The following is an 11,605-nucleotide window of genomic DNA, read 5'->3' as shown; positions in this document are numbered from 1 at the left end:
TCATCAATACATTTGAATCTAAAACTTATATGGCTGGTTTCACAGACCCAGAGTAGCACGAATCTTGAGCTACTTTACCTAATGTAATTCGTCGCTAATCGTAGTTTGTGAAACCAGCCTTCAAGGAACTCATCTAGGCAAAAGTTTCGACTCGTGCCATCATCAGTGAAAAAAAAACTTGACAAATAGAAATGAAGGATTTATTTAAATAAACCTCGGTGCATTTTATAAAAAGAGGACACTGGATCCCAGATTCATATATACAGAGATGCAAGAACAACACTGACTACCCGAACAGGTGGGTGCATTAAAACAACAAAACAAAAAAGAAAACTGATAAAAAAAAAAAAAAGGTAACGAAGCTTACGTAAAGAGACAGCCTAACGCCTATACACAGAGCAGGTGCACACCATAGTAAGCAGTGGTTTTAAAAACAGGCGTCATCACTTAGTGTCATCTCTCAGCTGTGCAGTTCCATTATTGAATAACAGAATGGCTTACCTTCAGCTGGGTGAGCAAGGTTCGTTGTAAATTAGAAGATAACACGTTTCTGTACAGTTACACACTTGTGCCACAGTGACCTTCCCAATGCCCATCACCCAAAGTGTGCCAGGACAACGAAAACAACTTACCAACACCCAGCAGTCTTATCCATCTCTGCTATCTGCACAACGACTTGGGGGGCAAGGGCAGATTTCAAATGGGTCTCAAACTGGGCTTTAAAGACAGGGCACATGACAGGACAGAATCAGACATGCGATCGGCATTGGGTAGAGTTTACAGGCGTCTCCATTATTTTACTGTGAAACAGGACTGAAGAGATCCAAGGTACTGGTAGTGGCGGTGGGTAGATTTGGAGCCAGGGAGTTAAAACGAATGAAACAGCAACAATTTTCAAGTACAACGCAAGCATTTTTGAAGAGTGGTTTATTAGAAAACGAAATGTAAAATATTCTAAAATGATAGATTTATATTCTAGCAGAGTCCAGACCTACTGTTCCAGAATTATAAACAGATATATAACGGCTATCTTCGTTTTACATTTTAGTTGACATAAAAAAATACGTTCAGGCTGAAGCATTCAAGAAATAACACTGCAGCAGGACATGCTCAAGGAATACCGGCTACACTCCTTAAAAACGTTTGTAAATGGGTCACGATATAAAAATATGTACAGCGGATACTCTCACATAAAACACTGCTTGACTGAGGCACTCATTTAAAAGGTCGGGGGCTTCAAATAAAAAAATAAAGCGCATTCATTTCCCTGTTAAATGACATCATTCAATGTCATTTTCAAATGGTATATGTACTGCATGTTAGTACACGTTTTTGATCATGCGGTTGCATTATTAGTATTTCAGTTTTGATCATTCTGAAAGCTATTTCCTTCTCCAACTCGAATGAATGAATGAATGAATGAATGAATGGGGATTAAGATGCTGCAATAACATTCAGGTACAGGCTGGCCCCCTCCTCCCTCAATGCAAACCACCAACACCACACACCTGAGCCCATTGGAAATGGTGTGAAATACCAATTGCATATAACCAAAAAAAATGCACCAGGCTTCAGATGAGGTTCATTTCAGCTTGTTAACAGAAGTGCATGTGCGGGGTTAGACAGAATAGTAGAAACAGCAGACACAGTCCTGTCAATAGGGTGTAGGGTCACAATGGACAGCGCTGATTTGAAGGGAGACAGACGTGACCATTTTCAAATGCAAATCTAACAGAGAAATTAAACTACATAACGCCCAGGATTTATTATGCATTGCACAGACCATTTTACACCAAAGCATGCGCTGAGCATCGCAGACGTCTCCAATTTGTTGTCCTAACCCCGTACACAAGATCGCTGTACAAAAAGTGAATGAAGACTGAATGATGGCTTTAAAAGGATCTTAGGAATATTTCCAAAAAAAAAACAAAAATAAAAAACAGGTCCATTGTTTTGCGTTCCTGTTCCGCGTCTCTCTCTGTCTCTCTCTGTCTCTCTCTGTCTCTCTCTTTCTCTCTCTAGTACATTGGTCCCTTCATGCTCTTGGAATCGTATTGATCCACACTCATCATACTGAAGCAGTCTGAAGGGTTGCAGCGGCCCTCTTTCCCTGCCGATCCTGGCTGACCCGCTGGACCCGGTACTCCAGGGTTACCCTGTTGACCCACTGGACCTGGCGGACCTGTCTTGCCATAGCCTGGGGGCCCATGGGGACCTGGGGAGCAGAACAAAGAGGTGAGATCGAGTGAATGATTGAATGATTCCTCATTCCAGAGATGGAAATAAGACTCCTCTTGCATAGGTTTTATTACAGGCTTGATTAGCTTGAACAGTGTATAGGTAACAAGCTCAAGTGTGCCTTATTAGAACTCGCAGTAAAACAAGGAATGGATCACACTGCTATGTAATGGGAGTCTTATTTCCATCCCTTTTATTCAATTTTTACTGATGGAGAGGGACAAAGGTCACCAGCTTCAGAGATATTTCAAGACTAGACTCCATAACAGACTGACTGCAAACTCTTAATTAGAAATAAAATGAAAAGACTCTTGCCTTGAATGCCGGGCGGCCCACACTCTCCAGTCAATCCAATTCCTTTGTCGCCCTTCTCTCCCTTTTTGCCCAATTCACCTGTAGGGAAAGCAATGCAGTTGTTCAGCCATCTCCCACTGCCCTGAGAGCAGGGCTGTTCAAATCAAAAGGATCTTTGTTTGGGGCTCACCCTGGGGCCCGGGGAGACCCTGACGCCCCTCTCTCCCAATCTGTCCCGGGATTCCTGGCATTCCGGGTGGTCCTAATCTTCCAGGTGTCCCATCCTTTCCTGGAGGTCCTGGCCGGCCAGGGGAGGACACCTGCTCCATGGGGAATTGGACCCTGGACATGTAGTATGCAATCCGCTCTGTAACATAGCATCATCCCCCTCATCATCATCCTCCTCCTCCTCCTCCTCCTCCTCCTCCTCCTCCTCCTCACGTATTTCATCATAGCCTGAAGCATCCTGATATAATTTTCTTTTATTTATTTATTTTGATCAATTATTCACATTTTTGTGTACCTACATTACCTTTTTCTTTTGGTACACAGCAGTTTTCCTTTCCCAAATTTTAAATACTATATATTATATAAGAACGAGAAGTAACCATGTATTTAAAAGACAGTTCGATGGCGATTCCTTATGATTCTATAAAACGTAAACGTTTTGTTAAAGAACGGCTGAAATAACAGGAAGTGACTTAATGTTCTGCTCATCACTCGGTTCAGAAAACAGAAGAGAGACAAGTTGCAGTTACCATCGAAGATTCTTAAGACCTCCTGTCGGACGAACCTCTTGATTTCATCAAAGTTAATGGACTCGCCCTGTGGAAATGAGCATTAGAGAGTGAGGATATTGCAGAGCTTCTAAAAATGATAAATCCTCTATGGGGATTTGAACAGCATAAAAAAATATATACGGGACACCGAAAGCTTCAGAAACGCAAAAACGAAATTACTATATTTAAAAAAAAAGACAAACCATAAAAGAAAAATATACAGAATTTAATAAACAAAAGGCAATGCTTTACATCATTATTTCAGCCTCACATTTAGCATTTCACTTTTTTTGTTTAGTTTCCTGCGGTTCATTAATTCACACTTGTATTGCAGTAGAATGACTGGCCTTTCCAGGAATTCCTATTCATTTCCTTACCCCTGTTCCCGGTATTCCAGGCTGTCCGGGTGCTCCGGCAGGCCCTGGAGTTCCTGGGGAGCCTCTCTCTCCTGGGGGACCCATGGGCCCGATGGGGCTCATCATGCTGCTGCTCTTCGGTAATCCTCCAGGAGGCCCGGGCCGCCCCCTCTCCCCTGCGGACCCCTTCTCACCTGGAGAGCCGGAGTCTCCCTGAGGAAACAAAGAGAGACGCTCACAACAACCCGCCTGCCCGGTGTGTGCTCTCTGCTGTTCGGCTTTCAGACTTCACCCCATTAAAAACGCTGCAGTGTGAATCCCGAATACGTGCCGAACGCAGTTGAAATTTGCCATCCTTGTGTTCAGAAAGCAAACACAGCGATATAATCCAAACTAGTTAGAAACGCCGCAAATTAGGAGCATGTTAATAGTTCTGAGGGTTGTTGTCACGTTGTTGCATTTTATTCCATTCAAGTCAGAATAAGGCCCATAGCCTCACTCATGGGTACTTGGCTAGCAGACATAGTAACGGCTTCCAGAAGGTGTCTTGATTGTCAAGAGCCACATTGCTGGCTATCCAAAGTGGTGTCTTTACATCAAAAAATAAATACCATTTTTTTTTTAATAGCTTAACCTTTATGTGGAAGGCACTGGCTGGTGATGCACTGTGGTGCTTTGATTTGATTCGCCTGCTGAAACTTTGCTCCTCTGGCTCGTGTTTGTTTCTCTTTGCAGGACAGTGACTGACAGTAAATAGTTTTGCTTTGGAAAAACCACATAATATGTATGTATACAATGTACAAGAGAAATGTCAGGAGTTTCTTACCTTCTGACCTGGCTGTCCCGGTTCTCCAGGTACCCCAGGTGATCCCTACAGTGGGGAAAAAAGCAGAGCTTCGGACAAACTCCCAATGAATCCAGTGCTATAAAATCTTGGGATTACAGAAATGTGAGCTTTACTCTTGTGTTTTTTTTTCTTAACTTCTCCAATCAGGTACCCTCGATGAGTTTGCAGTGTTATAATACAAAACCAGTCCTATTATTCCCAGTACATTCCCAGTGTTATATACGTACATCTTTTCCGTCTTTTCCGTCACTGCCTGGTTCCCCCTGGAAAAAAAATAATTAGGGAAAAAAAGTTTAACATTTTGTCTTTGATGTTTCAACATTCCGATGATGCATGATCGATGATACTGGTATTGTTTTAAAAATTAGATATATTTTGAAAATTGAAAACAGAAACAAAATATATATATATATATATATATCTTTTATCTTACCCCATCGGCGTGCAAACACCGAGCTATTCAACTCGGCACAAACAGGATTTGAACCACGCTTGCATGACTCACCCTGCCTTCCACACAGAAGTACTTTTAATAGGCAAGCCATTGGCTACCCTTTCACTGAGGTTCTTACAGTTTCCCCTTATAGTGTTTGAAGCTCTGGGTGAACAGTAATAAACAAGCCATACTTACAGACGGCCCGGGGTGGCCAGAAGGCCCTGGAGGTGCGCCCATGCCTGGGGGCCCCCTCTCTCCCACCTGCCCGCGCTCCCCTTTCACTCCCTGTCGATGGAGAGAGCACAAGAACAGGGCAGGGGATGAAAATCAATCATTAAAATGAGCACGACCTTCAGGCTTCGTAACATGAAAAGAATAATTAATTGCAGTTCCAGAGAGAGAGGGAGAGAGAAAGAGAGAGAGAGGAGAGAAGTGGTATTCAATTAAACTTACAATTCCAGAGGGTCCGGCTGGCCCCGGAGGCCCCACCATTCCTGGCAACCCCTAATTGCGTGAAACAAACAAACACAAAAGTTAAAAAACATATATTAACTGGAGTGCGATAACACAACCACAGAACAGGAGGCTGTCCCCCTTGACAACGTGATAATAAGCAGAGGGTGACTTTAACACGAGAGATATGCCGTGGGTTTGACTGTAGGAACAACAACAAAAATAACAACTCACTATGTGTCCGGGAGGTCCAGGAGGTCCTGGGTGTCCAGGCTGCCCCTGATCACCCTGGGAATACAAGAGCAGAGTCAGCAGGAACCGGAGAAGAGGAAACTGACTCCACTGTGATCCAGCATGCAGTCTGCCTCCACAAAGCAGGTGGCGCCGCAGTGGAGACCCCTGGGATACAGTTACTGCCACGGACGCATTGCCATCGCTTTTCATTTTCGATTATAACTCTCGTCCCCATTGGAATCTACAGCAGCAGGTGCGCTTACAATCCTGCTGAGAATGTTTCCAAGTGTCCGGTGGCTCCTCTAATCAAGTTGAGAGCGCAGTTTCTCTTGAGCTTTCGCTTCGCTCGCGGGCCGGACCCAGCAAAGGTGGTGTGAGAATGAAGTGTACTTAATTGATTAGAGGCAGCCACCAACCACTTAGAAACATGCATGTTTCTTCCTTTCCAGACACATGTAGTGTATTTAGATTTTCTTCCATTTTGTCCTGTGCATGAAAGGCGCTATATAAATAAAGTATTGATTGATTGATTGTCAGGCTTACCTCGACTCCGGGTCTTCCTGCACTCCCATGCTGACCAGGAGGTCCAATGTCTCCCTGAAACAGAGACAGGCAGTCAGCCCGAAGGAGACACAGCGGCTGCAGTCCTGACCTTCATACAGTAACTGATAGGAAGAGCCCGCAGCTTATAGAGTAGCATGTCTAAAAGGATTACCTTGCAGAAACTTCCGGTGCACAGAACACAACAGTGTGTGCTATACAGTACAAACCAGTTACCATATAGAGACAAAATGCTAATCACACACAGAGTGGACTGTATACATTATTACAGGTATGCAAAGATATATTGTTACATAAGAATTGTGGTAGTCTTTAAATTACAGAAATCTTTACTTTAGATACATACATTAGATATAATGAAAGCAAGCAGAGGAAATAATAATAATAATAATAATAATAATAATAATAATAATAATAATAATAAATAAAATTACTTTCTGTCCTGGAAAACCTGTATGTCCAGTTTTCCCTTTCAAACCCTGAAAGACAAAAATAAAAACATTTTTAGTCTAAAGCTTACCGAAACCAATGCTATGCCTTTAAATATATATATATATATATATATATATATATATATATATATATATATATATATATATATATATAAATACTGGAAAATATCAAAAGTTCTGCATCTTGTATCCCCATCTTGGTTCTGTTTAAAAAATATTCAGAACGGAGGTTGTTACAGCCTCTAATGTAAACTGTACATCTCCTTAACTGTATCCAGCCACGTGTAGTTATAGTGCAATAAAGATGGAGTGGCAGTATACACACACCCTAGTTTGGTTTTCCAGCATGACTGGAGATTAATCAGAGTGGTTTTAATAGACAACACACATGCCTCTATTGCATTTGATCATCTCTAGTAAAACATGAGAATGAATGCAGCAACTTACTGGAATCCCCTTGTGTCCTGGTGGGCCAATAGGACCTGGCTCACCCTGAAAGAGAATCAAACCAAGTTCACAGTTATCCGTATAGTTATTATTTTTTTTATTATTTATTTCTTAGCAGACGCCCTTATCCAGGGCGACTTACAATTGTTACAAGATATCACATTATACATTATTTCACATTATACAGATATCACATTATTTTTACATACAATTACCCATTTATACAGTTGGGTTTTTACTGGAGCAATCTAGGTAAAGTACCTTGCTCAAGGGTACAACAGCAGTGTCCCCCACTGGGGATTGAACCCACATCCCTCCGGTCAAGAGTCCAGAGCCCTAACCACTACTCCACACTGCTGCCCTACTACTGCATTGTGCTGCATTATTTTACAAAGACAAAGCTGCTGTGCAACGCCATGAGATCAGGGCACACAGGGCAACAACACAGACCAGGAGATCAAAGAGACAACACGTTTTTGAATGCAGAACTTAAATCTCATCTGCGTAAAACATGGTAACACAAATAAAGAAAGACTGCTCGCGGGAACCTGGAAATGCTAGGTTAAGTCACGTGGCATTCAGTGCTGAAGTAATACGTGTCCTCTTACCCTTAGACCGGGCTTCCCATCCTTGCCGTCCAAACCCTCCATGCCAGGGACACCCTAGAGGAGAATGGGAGGCATTAGCATCATCTAGGCAGTGTAGCTCCAGCAAGTACCCCTCCATGCCATGCAAACCAAGCAGGACCTGGTCAACCCTCAAAGAAGATTCTCACGCCAACCTCAGAGGAGCACTGAGAATGCTGACCAGAACCTGACTCTGGGAGAGTGGAAACTTGGTATAAGGTGGCGACACTGCCACACCAGGAACATGTTCTCATGCACTGACGGGCAGGACGTCACACACACACACACACACACACACACACACACACACACACACACACACACACACACACACACACAAACAGGCACATGTATTGTTGCTCAGATCTTCGGTTCTCTTTGGGGATATAAACACAGACCTGGTCCTCCATCATGCAGCTGTGTCACACTGCGTCCGATTGCTTATATCACAGTGAGGTCTGGTTAAGACACTTTGGAGGGTCACTGGAAAGTGTGTTAACGGTCATCGACTCTTACCTGTCTGCCAGAGGGTCCAGGTGACCCTGGGGGTCCGCTGGGTCCCTGGGGGCCTTGTGGTCCTTCTCTACCCTGTGGGTACAAGTCCCAAATCAATAATCATAGGCTAACCAATTCAATATTCCAATTCAGAAATTCAGTTAACTTGTACAGGTCAATTCCATGTAATTCCACCCTTATTCCACCCATAGTTACCATGTAAAAGCAGATCCAGTTCTTCCCATGTTATTACACAGTGGTGCATTCCCTGTAATCTAAACACCCTTTTACAAGCATTATTTTTTTCAGTAAAGTTAGCAGAGCAAGGGTCAAGGACTAGCTGCTCAAGTAAAGTTCTACAGTACATTGTGAACTCAGATTCAGGGTCTGGATAAGGGGTCCAGTCACAATTTTACATACAGGAGAATGTTGAGGGAGGTGTGCTGTTGTCATGGCGCTACTTAAGAGAATTGAAATTGTTACAAGTGCGAGGAAACAAAGGCAGGCAGAAACGTAGAGATGAACGTACCTTCTCTCCAGAAGGTCCTGGGGGTCCCGAAGATCCAGCCTTCCCAAGGAAGCCGGGGGGGCCCTATGGAGACAAACATTCACATTAAAAAGAGCTCTTCATTCTCTGCGCTCTCCAGAAACAGTGGCCGCTGTATCTCTTGCCTATTCGCTTGTTTTTTATCATTTCAATCACTGCTGTAGCTGTTTAGTCAAGGTACAGTGTATGCGTTTAGCACACCTCAAAATTAATATTCAGCATTTCATTAAATGGAACTGAAGGGCAAGGCTCTGTAGATTCACTTTTTAAATTGTCACCCGAATGTCTTTTACAATTTTACAAATCAACAGAACCACGTATGAGAAGTAACTAACATGCATGCCCTTGGAGTAAAGTGTATGGCTTGCTGGCTTGCTGTTTATGAGACATTACTGTAAAGGCTTGTTCCAGTCCGGTTACTTACTGGTTGTCCTGGAAAGCCTGACTGTCCTTGGAAACCCTACAGTAGAACAGAAAGCAGAGGTTTACAATAAAGAACTCAAACACGGGCGCACTTCTGCATCTACGGTAATAACAAATGCATGTTTACGTGCTGAATGTCGTACTATAAACTAGAGGAGCCATCACCATTATAAGTACAAATGCAGTCGTCTCTTATTATACAGACAGGAGCATGTCCGTGACAGTTCATAACACCATCTCCACTCTCACCTGATCTCCTTTTAGTCCTGGGCTCCCAGATTCACCTTTATCCCCTTTGAGCCCCTGTAAGGAAAGTTAGGGAGCGCATTCAGCCGAGCACAACGCAGTACATTTACAATAGCCATCAAGAATCCACAACTGGATCAGAATTCCATCTCAAGACTGGGGATGCTTTTACACAGGCTTTCCCTCTTCCAGCAGGTGAACTATTTTACTTACCGCTGGTCCGGCAGGTCCTTGATAGCCAGGTGATCCAGGAGGACCCTGAGAAGACAGCAACATTCACACTGTCTGCCTGGTTCGAATTACAGAGTGGATGCTTGCTTGTAATGGGAGAACTTGAATTGGATTCTTACCGATTCACCCTTCTCTCCGTTGGATCCAGACTGACCCCGCTCCCCTTTCAGTCCCTGCAGGGGAGGAACAGACCAGTTAGAGATGATTGTGACCAACAGGCAACAGACAGGGGGGGGCATTTATCAACTGAACAGAGCACAGAGTGAACCCCACTGTTCCAAATGACACCACAACAAAGCAGATGCGCGACACGAGGAAAGCAAGTCTCCAAATTCAGCTGTTCAGTTGGCTTGAAGGTTTAATCATGATTTCCATGCACTGTACAATTTGATTTAATAACAGAATACTCCGTGAACATACATAAAATGCTGAGATTATTTCCCTCTCCTTATAAAAGATTACCACTGTATTTGCAGTTTTCCCTCATGCTTTTCCCACGGTTATACAGTACTATGCATTTACCCTGGCTTTGCCATGTTTATTAACATGCTTTACCATGCCTCGCTATTCTTTACAGTGCTTGTCTATGCTTTACCATGCTTTGTGCTTAATTACATCCTGCTATGCTTTTACTGTGGGAAACTTTTACAAGGGTCACAAGGATTGCTGTAGACCACCCGCTTGCCGATTGGGCAATCCCGATTGTTGGAATAACCACAGCACTCCAGGAACGTTCCTGGAGTATCCTCGGTGTGTCTGGGAATAATCAGCGGACACTGTGATGCTTTCAGTACTTACTGGCATGCCAGGGGGTCCCATTGATCCCGGGTAGCCAGGAGTGCCTGGCGGACCCTGAAAAAACAAGCGATAAAGTCATTAAAAGGATTTATATAATGCATTATGACACATATATTACATTTGTGTTGTAGGGATCTTGTTACTAGCTGAAGCTTTCACGCAGTTTGGGGAAACAAAATGTTAAACCAAGTGAAGAACTAAAACTTCTGTGCACAGCTTTGCCAATGCTAATAAGAGATATGGAAACAGTGTTTGACTCACCTGCTCCCCTTTCATTCCTCCAGGGCCAGGCATGCCCCTCTCTCCATGCAGTCCCTTTGAAACAGAACACAGTTCAACACACATTTCTCAGCATGAAGCCACACACACACACACACACACAATCACAGCCGAAAACCACTAGCCACTGGATCACCCCTGTGCTAATCCAAGAATACAATGCAATACACATTATCCATCTTCTCTTGTGCAACAGTCACAATGATGTTTAATGAGCGTCATGTCATGTGTTAACAATTACAAGTGCAAATATGGAATAATGAGCAAGACAGGGTGACACACAAAGCCCCACAGCCGACACGTGAGATCACAAACCATTGGGATTAATGAACGCTGCTCCAGTCATTACCACTGCTGTAGGGACTGCTGGGGCCCGGCCAAACACATACATCCGGATTTTACTGGACAAAAGCGCATGCTTTTTACAATCCCGTACAATGGAATTGAATTGCATTAAATAGTTCATGCTCTAAAAATACCAAGAAAAACACTTTCACATGTACAACAAATAACGTCTTTTCAACAGATTTAAGGTGCTAAGGTGTATTGAAATGTAACAAATCTGAATAAATCAAATAACAAAAATGGTATCATTTTTTTCGAGAGTGCAGATCTTGACAAGGCATTCTAAATGTTTAAACCACACCAGGGTCTATAGAAACAGATTACGTGCGTTAATCTCAGATTTCCATCTCTTTTTTTATTTAGCTGTAATGACTTCTAATATGTTTCTGAGTGATACGATAGATAACATTTGGTTTTAAGTGAAGACATTAATTTTTTTTTACTGTGATGATAAAATATAATAATTTCTCCAAAAATCAGGACATATCCTTTTGGCCTGGCCTTACACATTTCCTTGA

The 11,605-nt window shown here is 43.0% G+C and overlaps 1 protein-coding gene across 4 annotated transcripts in view; it reads right to left on the bottom strand.

Moving 5' to 3' along the window:
• Positions 1-186: 186 nt before the first annotated feature.
• The window catches only part of LOC117413827 (collagen alpha-1(XVI) chain-like), a 48,951-nt gene continuing 37,532 nt past the window's right edge, over positions 187-11,605 (bottom strand). For all 4 annotated transcript variants that reach the window (XM_058999346.1, XM_058999344.1, XM_058999347.1 and 1 more), the window contains 22 exons: positions 10,725-10,778; positions 10,464-10,517; positions 9,785-9,838; positions 9,648-9,692; positions 9,438-9,491; positions 9,190-9,225; positions 8,748-8,810; positions 8,240-8,311; positions 7,706-7,759; positions 7,098-7,142; positions 6,633-6,677; positions 6,181-6,234; positions 5,638-5,691; positions 5,404-5,454; positions 5,146-5,235; positions 4,742-4,777; positions 4,494-4,538; positions 3,689-3,880; positions 3,291-3,357; positions 2,723-2,899; positions 2,554-2,631; positions 187-2,215 (listed from right to left, as the gene is read on the bottom strand). In XM_058999346.1, the coding sequence (XP_058855329.1) occupies positions 2,019-2,215; positions 2,554-2,631; positions 2,723-2,899; positions 3,291-3,357; positions 3,689-3,880; positions 4,494-4,538; positions 4,742-4,777; positions 5,146-5,235; positions 5,404-5,454; positions 5,638-5,691; positions 6,181-6,234; positions 6,633-6,677; positions 7,098-7,142; positions 7,706-7,759; positions 8,240-8,311; positions 8,748-8,810; positions 9,190-9,225; positions 9,438-9,491; positions 9,648-9,692; positions 9,785-9,838; positions 10,464-10,517; positions 10,725-10,778 (1,617 nt within the window). In that variant the 3' untranslated portion in view covers positions 187-2,018. The remainder of the gene's footprint in view (positions 2,216-2,553; positions 2,632-2,722; positions 2,900-3,290; positions 3,358-3,688; positions 3,881-4,493; positions 4,539-4,741; positions 4,778-5,145; positions 5,236-5,403; positions 5,455-5,637; positions 5,692-6,180; positions 6,235-6,632; positions 6,678-7,097; positions 7,143-7,705; positions 7,760-8,239; positions 8,312-8,747; positions 8,811-9,189; positions 9,226-9,437; positions 9,492-9,647; positions 9,693-9,784; positions 9,839-10,463; positions 10,518-10,724; positions 10,779-11,605) is intronic.

The sequence above is a fragment of the Acipenser ruthenus genome, chromosome 25, assembly GCF_902713425.1.
Source record: "Acipenser ruthenus chromosome 25, fAciRut3.2 maternal haplotype, whole genome shotgun sequence".
Classification (NCBI taxonomy): domain Eukaryota; kingdom Metazoa; phylum Chordata; class Actinopteri; order Acipenseriformes; family Acipenseridae; genus Acipenser; species Acipenser ruthenus.
This window is presented reverse-complemented; position numbering and strand designations above follow the sequence as displayed.